At 50.2% G+C, this 15547-nt stretch overlaps 1 protein-coding gene across 1 annotated transcript; it reads right to left on the bottom strand.

The window, feature by feature from the left end:
- Window positions 1-6624: 6624 nt before the first annotated feature.
- LOC117191847 lies at window positions 6625-8031 on the bottom strand. The gene is made up of 2 exons (XM_033396613.1): window positions 6781-8031; window positions 6625-6703 (listed from the first exon to the last, which is right to left on the bottom strand). The coding sequence occupies exons 1-2, from the start codon at window positions 7642-7644 to the stop codon at window positions 6695-6697; spliced, it is 873 nt and encodes a 290-aa protein (XP_033252504.1). The 5' UTR covers window positions 7645-8031; the 3' UTR covers window positions 6625-6694.
- Window positions 8032-15547: the final 7516 nt, after the last annotated feature.

The raw sequence follows: 15547 nt of genomic DNA, 5'->3' as shown, positions 1-15547 counted from the left end.
ACGCAAAGCAATATGGTATCAATTGAAAATAGAGTATTAATGAACAGTGACTTAAATGAAAATAGAGTATTAGTGAACAGTGACTTAGATGAAAATAGAGTATTAGTGAACAGTGACTTAGATGAAAATAGAGTATTAGTGAACAGTGACTTAGATAAAAATAGCGTATTAGTGAACAGTGACTTAGATAAAAATAGAGTATTAGTGAACATTGAGAGTGACCAAATTGAAAATGTAGTATTGACAAATAGAGATAGTGAGATGAGGTTATCAGATATCAATAATAATGGATTATTAAAGGATGAAAATTATGAGAATAAGATTAGTGACCAATTGAATTGTAATAACATTGACCTTTTAATGAAAGATAACGAGCAAAAGCTTATGGCAAGTGAATCATTAGAAAGAACCGACATAGATATACCGTATATATATAGTATTGAAATAACAAAAGAAGAGGACAGCTATAATATCGACCCAAAGCGAACTGATAAAGAACGTAGTAAATTCATGGAATTGATAAAACTTAACTATTCAGACTTAACTAACATTCCAGCAATTCAACATAACTACGAAATGAATCTCAAACTTAAATCAGAAGAACCTGTACGCACTGTTCCGAGAAGACTTTCATATCAGGAGAAAAAAGAAGTATATACCCAAATAGATGAACTATTGAAAAAAGGCTTCATAAGAGAAATTAAATCGCCTTACAGCTCTGCAATAGTATTAGTTAAGAAAAAATCAGGGGAAAAAAAGAATGTGTGTAGATTACAAACAGCTTAATAAGATTTGCATTCGTGATGGATATCCATTGCCACTAATAGACGACTGCTTAGAGAGATTAGAAGGGAACACAATTTTTACACTTTTAGATTTGAAACACAGTTATCACCAAGTAGGCCGTCAGCCATCGGGTGCTACAGAGGGACAAACGGATGACGGGTCGGCTCGCACAACTGTGAACTCGGAACTGAGGCGCAGCCGCTCCGGTTAGTAATACCCGGTGCGGTCTGCGTCTCACACCCCCCCTAGGACACAGAGGGTTGCGAGCGAACCGTCACCCGCCGTAACTGTGCACACCGGTGGAAGTGCGACTATACTCTCCCCGTGAGGGCGGCTGGAAACAGGTCCTAGCACGGTCATGTCTCTGCTAGGATGCTGGCGAATGATAGTCGGGCGGAGAGAAGAAAACTCTCAGTGAAATTACCCCAATCCAAGGTGACACTGTTATATGCCGAGGGATGCATGGCCGGGGGGTGCCCGGTCGCTAATATGCGGACTCTGGATACCTGCCGACCTCCAGTTTAAATCAGGCTTCCCGGGGCAAGCGGGCTATGCCTCGGGTGACCAGCCCCTTCCCGCCTACTCGTGGGAACAAAAATGCCAAACACATCAAAAATACCAAATAAAAACACCGCAAAGGAGCTCGGTACTCCTCTTAAAGTCCCGGAGGGACAAGCCAATCCCTCTGCACCAGCGCCTGGGAAACCGGGTCCAAAGAAGACGGGGAAGGAGACTGAGTCGGTCCACCGTCTTCAGGCAGCAGCCGCAGCGAGGGGGGGCCCGAAAAGCCAATCGGGTCCTTCCAAGTCGGGTAGCTCCAAGGGCGAAGCGGATACCGGGGCGGCTGCCAAGCAGAGCGTAATCGCGGCTGGTAGGCGCACCGGGACCGAAGAACCCATGGGAGCCCCGGCGGGCAGCGTCTCTGCACCACGGGGTGGAAAGCCGTCGTACCAGGACAGGAGACGAGCGGCTTTCATCCTGTCCAACGAAGACCCGAACTTCAAGGCGTCAGCCGAAGGAAAGGAGCAGAGGCTGTGGGCCTGCTCAATCCTTCCACTGTTCCAGCCAGCCAAAGCCGGAAAGGGCGCAGCCAAGGCCGCCAACAAGCGGCAACGCTCAGCGGAGGACCCCGCAAATCAGCCAGGCCAAGCCCAGCAAGCCAAGCGGGTGAAGACCCACCCCACGAACCGGTCGTTCGCTGAGGTGGCGAGGGGCAAGACCCTGATCGGTGTCCTGGACAGGGGCGCCGAGGACGGCCATGTCCCTCGCGATAAGTGGCACCTGGTGGAGAACGAGCTCCAGGACCGGTTCCTACTGGAACTGGAGGAGAACGGCGGACCACCGCCAAAGTGTGAGGACGCAGGGTGGCATCAAGGCAAGGTGAAAGCCATCGCCTGCCAAGACGCTCGCTCTGCGGCTCTTTACATGAAGGCGGTGGCGGCCCTAAAAGAGGTCTATCCAGGGGCGAAACTGGAGGCCGTGAAGTGGGAAGATGTCCCTAGTCGCCCGAGAGCCAGAGCGTGGGTCTCGGCTAAGCCTGCAGAGCCTGAGAAGATCCTCAGGTTACTGCAGGTCTGCAACCCCCACCTTCCTACAGCCGATTGGAAGGTGGCAAAGGTGGAGGATATCCAAGGGCAGAGGCGCCAGATTATCCTCGTCCTAAATGAGGAATCCATTGATCTCCTCGCAAAGTCGGACGGTGTAGTGGATTATGGCTACAAGAAGGTCACCATATCCACTTACAAGTCCGATCGCAAGGGCAGGCAAGCGGAGGTCGAGCCAGACCCGGAGCTGCCGGAGATCCCAAAAGAGGGGGCCTCGTGCGAGGAAGACAACCCGGAGTCGGATGCGGCGTCCATGATGTCGGACGATATCTTGGACGACTACGCGTTCGACGAGAGCGACCTAGCCAGAGGTCTCAGCCACATCGTTGTCGGGGAGGAGCCGGAGTCCCCTGACAGTGATCTAGAAGTAACAATGGTGGAGGCGAGCCTCAGGAATGTCGTTGACGCTCCTGCAGATAAACCTCCACCATTGTAAGGCAGCATGCGCTGCTCTACTACTCCACCTGGCCAAGGGTGGAGCCGACATAGTCCTCATTCAGGAGCCCTGGATCCTCGGAAACAGGGTCTCCGGTCTGAGGACTTCTGACTACAAGCTATATGTAGCTGAAACCGCAGGTAAAATTCGTACCTGCATTCTTGCAAAAAGAGAGTTGCACCTATTTTTGCTCCCAAATTTCAGCAATGAAGACCACACCGCAGTGAGCCTCGAAGGCCAGGAGCGCTCACTGAGGATCTGCTCCGCATACATGGGGCATGAACAACCAGACCCCCCTCCACACGCGCCTCTCCGGGCTCTAATCGCAGACTGCTCGGCCAAGGACATCGGCCTAATTGTGGGGTGCGATGCCAATGCACATCACTGTCAGTGGGGAAGCACTGACACAAACGAAAGGGGTGAGTACCTTTTCAGTTACTTACTGACCACTCAGATGGTCTTACTAAACCGGGGTAGTGATCCCACCTTTATCATTAAAAACCGCAAGGAGGTCCTGGACCTCACGCTTGCCTCTCATGAGATACAGCGTAACATTGTATCCTGGAGGGTCCTGGAAGAGCACTCCTTCTCGGACCACAGGTACGTGGAAACTGTCTTCTCCTTCTCAGTACCGAAGCCAGTCCGATTCCGAAACATCAGGCGGACAAACTGGACTCGGTACTCTGATTACCTCTGTCGTGTTCTCCCTGAGCCCCCATCTGAGGAGGAGTTCTCCACGGAGGCCACGACTCGTCTTCTTAAGATCTTTACCGACGCCTGCAATAAGGCGCTCGACAAAGCATGCCCCTCTGGCAAGAACAGAGGCCGGAAGAAACCTGAATGGTGGAATCCGAAACTGGGTGAACTCCGGAAAGCCTCCCGGAGACTCTTCAATAAAGCTAAGGCTGAAAACGTTGAGCAAAACTGGGCCGAATACAAGGCCAGTCTGTCAACCTACAACAAAGAACTTAGAAAAGCCAAACGCGCCTCCTGGCGTAAGTTCTGCAGCGAAATCGAGAGTAACTCAGAAGCCTCACGCTTGCGCAGAGTTCTCTCGAAGACAACACCCACCCTGGGCTACTTGAAGAACACCGACCAGTCGTGGACTACGTCCAGCGAGGAGTCGCTAAATCTTCTCCTAAATACCCACTTCCCTGGCTGCGATGAAAACAGACCCAAATACCTCGCGCCTCCTTCTGTCGCCTCAAATGCCATCTTGGGACTGCTAAGCCAGGAGAACATTTCCTGGGCGATCAGAAGCTTTAAACCCTACAAGTCCGCGGGGCCAGACGGCATTTTCCCTGCCCAACTGATTCACGCGGGACATAAAGCCATTAACTGGCTCAAAATAATTTACGAGGGAATCTTCTCCCACGGGTGCATTCCTGACACCTGGCTTCAGACCAAAGTCGTATTCATACCCAAGGCAGGCAAGCCCTCGCACACTGCCCCAAAGGATTTCAGACCCATAAGTCTATCGTCTTTTCTTCTAAAGGCGATGGAGCGGCTCCTGGGGCTGCATCTAACGGCGTGCATTCCGTCCAGTCTGATCTCAGACTCCCAGCATGCCTATCGGAAGGGAAGATCCACCGAAACGGCCCTACACTCGATCACATCGATCATCGAAGCATCCCTTAATTTTAAGGAGTACACCCTAGTAGCCTTCCTCGACATAGAAGGCGCCTTTAACAACATCCTTCCGACCGCCATCACGGGCGCACTGACGGATCTGGGCGTTGACTCCAGGACGGTGAGCCTGATCGATCAGATGCTACAATGCAGGACGGTTGAGGCATCACTGGGGACGTCAACGTGTACCAGATTTGTCAGCAGAGGCACACCGCAGGGCGGAGTCCTCTCGCCCCTCCTATGGAACGTGGCAGTGAACACACTGCTGCGGGAGATAGAGGGGGGTGGCTGCCGTGTGGTGGCGTACGCGGACGATGTTGCCATAGCATTCTCCGGAAAATTTCCGCAGACATTGTGTGAGTGCATGACAAGTACTCTCACGAAAATGTCGAAATGGGCAGACAAATGCGGGTTAGGCGTCAACCCGTCTAAAACGGAACTGGTGCTTTTCACTAGGAAGTACAAAGTTCCGGTACTGATTCCCCCAAGACTATGTGGGGAAGCGCTAGTCTTCAGCAACAACGCCAAGTATCTTGGCCTAATCCTCGATAGAAAGCTCGATTGGAAATTGAGCATAGAGGATAGAGTAAAGAAGGCCACAGTGGCCCTCTATACTTGCAGGAAAGCCATCGGACTAAAATGGGGAATGACCCCCTATATAGTTCGGTGGCTCTACACCGCCATCATACGACCAATCATGCTCTATGGAGTGGTGGTATGGTGGCCAGCCTTGGACAGAAGGACATGCCTCAATAAACTCAGCAGAGTTCAACGCATGGCAGAGCTATGCATAACTGGCGGGCTACGCACTACTCCAGGGGAAGCCCTGGATACTGTGCTGGACCTCCTCCCTGTGGATCTCATGGGAAAGAAGGTGGCAACACTTTCCGCCCTCAGAATGAGAGAAGCCAGACTGTGGAAAGCATCCGCGGTTGGGCACTCGGGAATCCTGATGAGACTCCCGCAATTACCAGAGAGGACAGATTACTGTATCCCCAGTGATCACCTCTCGACGCCCTTCCAGGTATCAATCCCATCTAGGGAGGACTGGGAGAAGGGCGAACCAGGACCTGCAAATGCGGTCCACTTCTACACTGATGGCTCAAAGCTAGACGGCCGCGTGGGAGGCGGAGTCTACTGCAGCGAGCTGAACATCAGTCATTGCTTCAGGCTCCCGGATCACTGTAGTGTGTTCCAAGCGGAGGTTGAAGCCATCAAGGAGGCCAGTTCGATCGTCTCCAAATTACTTCTAGATACGCACTTAGTGTGCGTCTTCTCGGACAGCCAAGCAGCTATCAAAGCTCTAGGCTCAATATCGTCGAACTCAGCGACTGTAAATGACTGCCGCAGGTCTCTGCACGAGATCGCAGATCAGTTAGATCTCTTCCTTATATGGGTCCCCGGCCACAGGGACATCGAGGGGAATGACGCCGCCGACGAGCTAGCCAGGCAGGGTACTACGATTCCCCTCCTACCGGAGAGGGAGCAAGTAGCGATGCCCTTGGCTACGTGCAGGCTCCTAACGCACGAATTGTTCGAGCAAAATGCCAATAGGAGATGGCAGCAAACCGTTTCCTGTAAAGTCTCAAGATTGATATGGCCATATCGATCGAAGAAGCGCTCAGCAGAGCTGTATAAACTCAGCAGAGCACAGTGCTCTGCAGTTACTAGAGCCATTACGGGACACTGGCAGATCGGCACTCACGCCTCTAGACTGTCAATCCCTCATAACGACTTCTGCAGGAGTTGTCGCGACGAGGAGGAGGAGGAATCGGTCCCCCACTTCTTCTGCCACTGCCCAGCCCTTGGAAATCGTCGTCTTCGAATTCTCGGGGCCGCTTTCCTCACGGACATTTCGGACCTGTCCGTAATCAAACCAGGGACCTTGTCCAAATACATCCAAGCCACCGGATGGGACTGCCCTTAACCTGCAGTAGTATGCTCTCACGGTTCGGGCAACGCGAAGGGGCACATGCCCATGCGGCAACACAACGGACCTTTTATAGGTCCAAGTGAGCTTGGGGGCGGGAGGCTCTTATCCCCCCCTCCCGGCTGCCGCCTTAACCTAACCTAACCTATCACCAAGTAAAAGTAGCAGAGAGTTCGGTGCAGTATACAGCATTTGGCATTTTAGATTTTTCCAAAAATGCTTATTCTCGAACCGTTAACTCCAAAATACCCTGTCGGTCTTAGTACACCATCAAAATTTTCATAAGGTATCGCCGAGCGCTGCATCAAATTAATAGCGCTACCTGTGTCCAACATGCCAGAAATAGATTTAATTTGATACCTTCGTTTTATATCAGTGTAAAAATATACCCCTACCTGATTAACAATAGGAACAAAAATATTGTTCTCCTCTCTGTCGTCCATTGGCGGGATGCTGGCTGTACCCACGGATCGCTGGGTTGGCATAGGCTTCTGTTGGCAATCCTTCACCTGGTGCTGCATGGATCCACACTGGAAACACGATCCCTTCTCCCGCTTAGGTGCGGGACACGATGAAGCATAATGGCCATGTGCTGAACAATTATAGCAGCGCACCTGGCTCCGGTCATTTCCGGAAGCGGTCATCCCAGTGCGCTTAAAATTCGTCTGGGTACTCTTCCTCAAAGCTTCGTATTGTCGAGCTAGCTCCTTAAGTTTTCCGATGGTCGACGCTGAATACAATAAGGCGATACTGGAAGATCGATCACGAAAACCATCAACGATGAACTGCACTGTCAATTTCTCTTCGATGTCGGCACGCATAGTAATTTCTTCCATGCGAAGAATATATCCCATTACGGAGTTTTTCTCCGGGTTGAAAAAGGTTTCCTTCAACAGAAGTACCACGTCGGCAGTTGAATTGCTGCGGCCAAAAGTTTTTAGGAAGTTTCCCTTAAACTCGTCGTAAGTCTTTGATTTGTCGACACGCATGAACAAGTCCGCCTCTGTTCCCGCCTTCATCAACATGCGCACACAACGAAGCTTAAAATTGTTGCTTTCGTTCACGCCTCCGCAAATCCGTTCAAAATTCAAGACCCATTCAGAGGCTTCATCATTTTCACTGGCAGAAAAAGGGGCAATAAGTTTCTTGACCATTCGGATGTCATCGGTCATATAGTTGTCCATTACCATTAAAGCAGCCAGTTTCTTCTTTTTCTCAGCCACCCTTATTGCGGCGTCAAGTAATTCTTCTTCTTTCATATCGTCGATCTGCTCATTTTCAGACACTTTTCAATCCGATTCAATATCCGATTTATTCACCGGACTTTCAGAAACTTCGTCCATTCCACCACTTATGGCAAGCTTACGAAGTTGCCTTAGTGTTGCGCTGGCTGGAAAAATGATCTCCTTCTCCAGCAACCACTCTACAATTTTTTCTTTGTCAATGTTTGCCATGGTTTCCTCGGCCATTTATAAAATGTGGAAAATACTCGTTGTCGGGGATGCCAGTAGACAAATACTTATGTAGGCAGATACTTTAAAGGGCTACGATCCCACTTCTGAAGTTATTGGCGCAAAAGGTCCACGGATGTTTCGTGCTTTTTATGATTTTATTTTTACTTAATTCTTTTCAACCTCCTCGTCTTATCGATACCGCCAAAAGTGTTCATTCAACCCCAGCACCGATCACCCGTTCTCTCATAGTTCTGCGAACTAGAACTATCGGATGATAATTCATATCGATACTTACGATATTTCGTACAATGTTAATAGTAAATACAATTGTAGAGTTATAATACTAAACAATCTAACAATACTAAACAATCTAACAATTTTATTATTTTTATTGTATTTACTTTATTACTCAATTAAAATTTAGTTGGGACACATTTGTTTTTTGGTTTTTCATCTTGTATAATAGGTATGCTGTCATTTGTATCTGTTTAATCCTGTTTTCTCCTTCAGTTATCCACCAATATGTATCTGCCTTACACATTTGCTGGCTTAGATGCCTATAGATGCTGGTTTTCATATGCAATTCACTTGAATTTGACGTTGATCTTTAATATACTCGTAATTTCAATTCTCTCCGCTAGTTTACATTAATTAATTTGAATTTTAAACATTTATGTAGTGGCTTAGGCTCCCGGTTGCGGGCTGTAGCTTAAAAGTTTACCAATTCAACTTGCTCTAATACTTGTATTTGGTTTGTATAGTTATATAAGTATATGTGGTTCAGTTTCCCCGCTGTCTTTTTTGGGGCTTCCCTTTCGGCTATATGTGTTTTTATACCCGATACTCAAAATGAGTATTGGGGTATATTAGATTTGTGGTAAAAGTGGATGTGTGTAACGTCCAGAAGGAATCGTTTCCGACCCCATAAAGTATATATATTCTTGATCAGCATCAATAGCCGAGTCGATTGAGCCATGTCTGTCTGTCCGTCTGTCCGTCCCCTTCAGAGCCTAGTGCCCAAAGACTATAAGAGCTAGAGCAACGATGTTTTGGATCCAGACTTCTCTGATATGGCACTGCTACAAAAATATTTCAAAACTTCGCCCCGCCCACTTCCGCCCCCACAAAGGACGAAAATCTGTGGCATCCACAATTTTAAAGATATGAGAAAACCAAAAACGTAGAATTGTAGAGAATGACCATATCTTTAAGACTGCGGAATCTGAATTGAATCGTATCATTATTATAGCCAGCATCAAGAAAACAATTTCATTTTTTCTCGCCCTGTCTCTCTCTAACACACACGTAGCATAGGCGGCTTTGCTTAGAGTAAAACATTAGCGCCTAGATCTCAGAGACTACAAAAGCTAGAGCAACCAAATTTGGTATCCACACTCCTAATATATCGGACCGAGACGAGTTTGTTTCAAAATTTCGCCACACCCCCTTCCGCCCCCGCAAAGGACGAAAATCAGGGGATATTCAAAAATCTCAAAGACTATTAAGGCTAGAGTAACCAAAATTTCGCCCCACCCCCTTCCGCCCACACAAAGAACGAAAATCTGTTGCATCCACAATATTGCACATTCGAGAAAACTAAAAACGCAGATTCATAGATAATGACCATATCTATCAGATTGCTGAATCTGGATCAGATCAGATCATTTTTATAGCCAATAGGAACAAATCAATTTGCAGTGGCTACGCAGCGCCCGACGTCACGCTCAGACTGATTTTCTGTCTCTCTCGCACGCACTCTTTGTCGTGTCGTTTAATATTAGCGGCGTCTGCCGGAGGAGAGCCATACTGACTTAGTATTGGGTATAACCGTAGAGTTGCAGTGTCCGCAGCAACTCACAACGTTCCCTCTCGTTTTATGTGTCGCTTCACGGTTCACAAATATTTCAGCCGTTGAATTTATGCGTGGTGCCGTCTATGATAAATGATATCTATCTATCTGATATCTATGTTCAACGCTGGCTCTCGCTGTGGCCTCTGCTCCTATTCCTACTCCTGGCCCTGTTCTGTGGCCTCTCTGTGCGACATGGCGTATGCGCAATTTATGAGGCATGCAAAACAAAGCGCTGTATAAGTGCAGAAGCAACAAGAACGACGGGGCCATTTCGTAATGGAGCATTCGTGAGAGCATGAAGTGCCATGTAAGACCTGCGAGTGGGCAACAAATTAGCAGCTTTTTAAAGGCAGATTGCAATTTACAATTTGATGGGATCCCCATATATATTTGCAGCCCGAGAAGGGGGACTATTCCAACGGGTAACTAAAGGCCAGACGTCCATTTTTATAGCACTTTCAGCGATCGATTGCACTGGCAGCCTTTTAGCTCCTAAAATGTTCTTCTCAAGGGAAAATCGACTGACAATTCGATTCAGTCAACGCACACTGCCAATGCTTTTTCCGCTGCATCTGTGGAGGCGCACGTGTACGGTTATCGCACATTTGCAGCGGCAAGTGCCAGTCTTCCTCTCCCTCAACTTTCAATTTCTGAGACCACTTTCGCGCGGGACCAGCAACGGCAGACAGGCCACAGCGGGTGGGGCTGCAACGGAAGGCACATGAATCCGTGCCAAGTAAGCAACAGCATCACATCAAAAGAGTTACTATTCCGGCTCTGGCTTCGGCTACGTCTCCGGCATCTGCGTCAGCTGCTAATGTTCACACCTTTTGTGCGGATCCCAACCGCAAAATATGGATGGAGCAATAGAGCAGGATGCCGGGCGCTCGGCATTTGGAAAGCATTCAAATTGGTTACTCTTGCCGCCAGTGCCAATGCCACTGGCAGTCCATTCCTTCCGCTCCTGCTCCACAGGTTCTGGCACCTACGACACGTGTAAAGCAGCTGCATCTGCTGATTAGATATCCTGGGTATTATATGGAGTTTACACTTTCTGAGAAATGTTAAGTTGAACCATCTGGTTGCTATAGTTTCGAATGAATTTTCTATATTATTCACAGAATTTCCCCCATCTTGATTGCCTTTTTCTTCAGCTGGTCTCGCTTGGGCAGCAGCCTGGACTGAATGGCAGGACTGGCCAACCTGTCTGATAGGGTGAGAGTAGGTTTAATTTGTTGGCCAACCGCCAGGACATGACGTTTTGCCCACAGTTTGGATGGCTGCAATTGCAGCCCGTAAACAAGTTGTTTACCATCATTTTGGTCCTGTCCTCCTCCATTGATTGCGGTGGTTCATTATTGGCACCGCCCGACAGCTACGCCCTGGGGGGATATGGTTTTATCTCTTTCTTATCTCTTGCTCCAGTGAAAAGTTAAACATCTTAAAATATTTAACCCTTGCGAAGTGGACAGATGCTTCACCGAGAATTTTGAAGATAGGATATATACTACTCAAAAATATGTACTACTCTTCCTCTGCATACCATCTGGTGTATGTTTATGAATAGCTAAACAAGCCTGACCCCTTACCATCTCCGCCCACCTCTAAATAAATGTAATTTTAGTTATTATGTGGACCATAGATCACGGCCATAGACGTAGAGGCGCAAAACACGTCACATGGCTGTGACCACACACACGAGAATGTCCTCTGCGCTGCGCCGGGCAGCTCCATCCAAAGCTGTCCACCTGTCTAGCGGTCTATAATTAAACTCAATCAAACCAGAACGAGTGTAGAGCGTGGCGGAACCTGGAATTTGCCACCCGGTTATTCAATTTGTATGCGACAGGCGGAAATTTTCAGATAATAATAATAAAACTAAAGCGGCCCCGAAAAAAAAAAATCGATGGCCACTCTGGATTTACGGAGCACACGGCTGGCGGTTGGGGTGGGCCGTGCGGATATTTGGACAGCATATCTTGTTTATATTTTGTTGCAGCTTCCGATATATTTGTATTTATGTGTTTTTCGTGCATCAATGCATCAATGCAACAAAATGTGGCAATATTTCTGCGGAATCCCCTGGTATGGATTCACGGAATATTTCACATGACTTTTTTTCCAGGCTTACGAATAATAAGGCCGTCAGCCATCGGGTGCTACAGGGGGACAAACGGATGACGGGTCGGCTCGCACAACTGTGAACTCGGAACTGAGGCGCAGCCGCTCCGGTTAGTAATAACCGGTGCGGTCTGCGTCTCACACCCCCCCCTAGGACACAGAGGGTTGCGAGCGAACCGTCACCCGCCGTAACTGTGCACACCGGTGGAAGTGAGACTATACTCTCCCCGTGAGGGCGGCTGGAAACAGGTCCTAGCACGGTCATGTCTCTGCTAGGATGCTGGCGAATGGTAGTCGGGCGGAGAGAAGAAAACTCTCAGTGAAATTACCCCAATCCAAGGTGACACTGTTATATGCCGAGGGATGCATGGCCGGGGGGGTGCCCGGTCGCTAATATGCGGACTCTGGATACCTGCCGACCTCCAGTTTAAATCAGGCTTCCCGGGGCAAGCGGGCTATGCCTCGGGTGACCATCCCCTTCCCGCCTACTCGTGGGAACTACTATGTCAAACTCTCTAAATATAAAAACCAACAAAACCGCAAAGGAGCTCGGTACTCCTCTTAAAGTACCGGAGGGACAAGCCAATCCCTCTGCACCAGCGCCTGGGAAACCGGGTCCAAAGAAGACGGGGAAGGAGACTGAGTCGGTCCACCGTCTTCAGGCAGCAGCCGCAGCGAGGGGGGGCCCGAAAAGCCAATCGGGTCCTTCCAAGTCGGGTGGCTCCAAGGACGAAGCGGATACCGGGGTGGCTGCCAAGCAGAGCGTAATCGCGGCTTGTAAGCGCACCGGGACCGAAGAACCCATGGGAGCCCCGGCGGGCAGCGTCTCTGCACCACGGGGAGGAAATCCGTCGTACCAGGACAGGAGATGAGCGGCTTTCATCCTGTCCAACGAAGACCCGAACTTCAGGGCGTCAGCCGAAGGAAAGGAGCAGAGGCTGTGGGCCTCCTCAATCCTTCCACTGTTCCAGCCAGCCAAAGCCGGAAAGGGCGCAACCAAGGCCCCCAACAAGCGGCAACGCTCAGCGGAGGACCCCGCAAATCAGTCAGGCCAAGCCCAGCAAGCCAAGGGGGTGAAGACCCACCTCACGAACCGGTCGTTCGCTGAGGTGGCGAGGGGCAAAACCCTGATCGGAGTGCTGGACAGGGGCGCCGAGGACGGCCATGTCCCTCGCGATAAGTGGCACCTGGTGGAGAACGAGCTCCAGGACCGGTTCCTACTGGAACTGGAGGAGAACGGCGGACCACCGCCAAAGTGTGAGGACGCAGGGTGGCATCAAGGCAAGGTGAAAGCCATCGCCTGCCAAGACGCTCGCTCTGCGGCCCTCTACATGAAGGCGGTGGCGGCCCTAAAAGAGGTCTATCCAGGGGCGAAACTGGAGGCCGTGAAGTGGGAAGATGTCCCTAGTCCCCCGAGAGCCAGAGCGTGGGTTACTGCAGGTCTGCAACCCCCACCTTCTTACAGCCGATTGGAAGGTGGCAAAGGTGGAGGATATCCAAGGGCAGAGGCGCCAGATTATCCTCGTCCTAAATGAGGAATCCATTGATCTCCTCGCAAAGTCGGACGGTGTAGTGGATTATGGCTACAAGAAGGTCACCATATCCACTTACAAGTCCGATCGCAAGGGCAGGAAAGCGGAGGTCGAGCCAGACCCGGAGCTGTCGGAGATCCGGAAAGAGGGGGCCTCGTGCGAGGAAGACAACCCGGCGTCGGATGCGGCGTCCATGATGTCGGACGATATCTTGGACGACTACGCGTTCGCCGAGAGCGACCTAGCCAGAGGTCTCAGCCACATCGTTGTCGGGGAGGAGCCGGAGTCCCCTGACAGCGATCTAGAAGCCACAATGGTGGAGGCGAGCCTCAGGAATGTCGTTGACGCTCCTGCAGATAAACCTCCACCATTGTAAGGCAGCATGAGCTGCTCTACTGCTCCACCTGGCCAAGGGTGGAGCCGACATAGTCCTCATTCAGGAGCCCTGGATCCTCGGAAACAGGGTCTCCGGTCTGAGGACTTCTGACTACAAGCTATATGTAGCTGAAACCGCAGGTAAAATTCGTACCTGCATTCTTGCAAAAAGAGAGTTGCACTTATTTTTGCTCCCAAATTTCAGCAATGAAGACCGCACCGCAGTGAGCCTCGAAGGCCAGGAGCGCTCACTGAGGATCTGCTCCGCATACATGGGGCATGAACAACCAGACCCCCCTCCACACGCGCCTCTCCGGGCTCTAATCGCAGACTGCTCGGCCAAGGACATCGGCCTAATTGTGGGGTGCGATGCCAATGCACATCACTGTCAGTGGGGAAGCACTGACACAAACGAAAGGGGTGAGTACCTTTTCAGTTACTTACTGACCACTCAGATGGTCTTACTAAACCGGGGTAGTGATCCCACCTTTATCATTAAAAACCGCAAGGAGGTCCTGGACCTCACGCTTGCCTCTCATGAGATACAGCGTAACATTGTATCCTGGAGGGTCCTGGAAGAGCACTCCTTCTCGGACCACAGGTACGTGGAAACTGTCTTCTCCTTCTCAGTACCGAAGCTAGTCCGATTCCGGAACATCAGGCGGACAAACTGGACTCGGTACTCTGATTACCTCTGTCGTGTTCTCCCTGAGCCCCCATCTGAGGAGGAGTTCTCCACGGAGGCCACGACTCGTCTTCTTAAGATCTTTACCGACGCCTGCAATAAGGCGCTCGACAAAGCATGCCCCTCTGGCAAGAACAGAGGCCGGAAGAAACCTGAATGGTGGAATCCGAAACTGGGTGAACTCCGGAAAGCCTCCCGGAGACTCTTCAATAAAGCTAAGGCTGAAAACGTTGAGCAAAACTGGGCCGAATACAAGGCCAGTCTGTCAACCTACAACAAAGAACTTAGAAAAGCCAAACGCGCCTCCTGGCGTAAGTTCTGCAGCGAAATCGAGAGTAACTCAGAAGCCTCACGCTTGCGCAGAGTTCTCTCGAAGACAACACCCACCCTGGGCTACTTGAAGAACACCGACCAGTCGTGGACTACGTCCAGCGAGGAGTCGCTAAATCTTCTCCTAAATACCCACTTCCCTGGCTGCGATGAAAACAGACCCAACTACCTCGCGCCTCCTTCTGTCGCCTCAAATGCCATCTTGAGACTGCTAAGCCAGGAGAACATTTCCTGGGCGATCAGAAGCTTTAAACCCTACAAGTCCGCGGGCCAGACGGCATTTTCCCTGCCCAACTGATTCACGCGGGACATAAAGCCATTAACTGGCTCAAAAGAATTTACGAGGGAATCTTCTCCCACGGGTGCATTCCTGACACCTGGCTTCAGACCAAAGTCGTATTCATACCCAAGGCAGGCAAGCCCTCGCACACTGCCCCAAAAGATTTCAGACCCATAAGTCTATCGTCTTTTCTTCTAAAGGCGATGGAGCGGCTCCTGGGGCTGCATCTAACGGCGTGCATTCCGTCCAGTCTGATCTCAGACTCCCAGCATGCCTATCGGAAGGGAAGATCCACCGAAACGGCCCTACACTCGATCACATCGATCATCGAAGCATCCCTTAATTTTAAGGAGTACACCCTAGTAGCCTTCCTCGACATAGAAGGCGCCTTTAACAACATCCTTCCGACCGCCATCACGGGCGCACTGACGGATCTGGGCGTTGACTCCAGGACGGTGAGCCTGATCGATCAGATGCTACAATGCAGGACGGTTGAGGCATCACTGGGGACGTCAACGTGTACCAGATTTGTC

Source organism: Drosophila miranda (genome assembly GCF_003369915.1).
Source record: "Drosophila miranda strain MSH22 chromosome Y unlocalized genomic scaffold, D.miranda_PacBio2.1 Contig_Y1_pilon, whole genome shotgun sequence".
In the NCBI taxonomy this organism is placed as follows: domain Eukaryota; kingdom Metazoa; phylum Arthropoda; class Insecta; order Diptera; family Drosophilidae; genus Drosophila; species Drosophila miranda.
The sequence above is the reverse complement of the archived record's forward strand: the minus strand, read 5'-3'. Positions and strand labels throughout refer to the sequence as shown.

Coding starts and splice junctions, on each gene's coding strand:
- LOC117191847 (XM_033396613.1), bottom strand. CDS start 7,644: ATGAAAGAAGAAGAATTACTTGACGCCGCAATAAGGGTGGCTGAGAAA.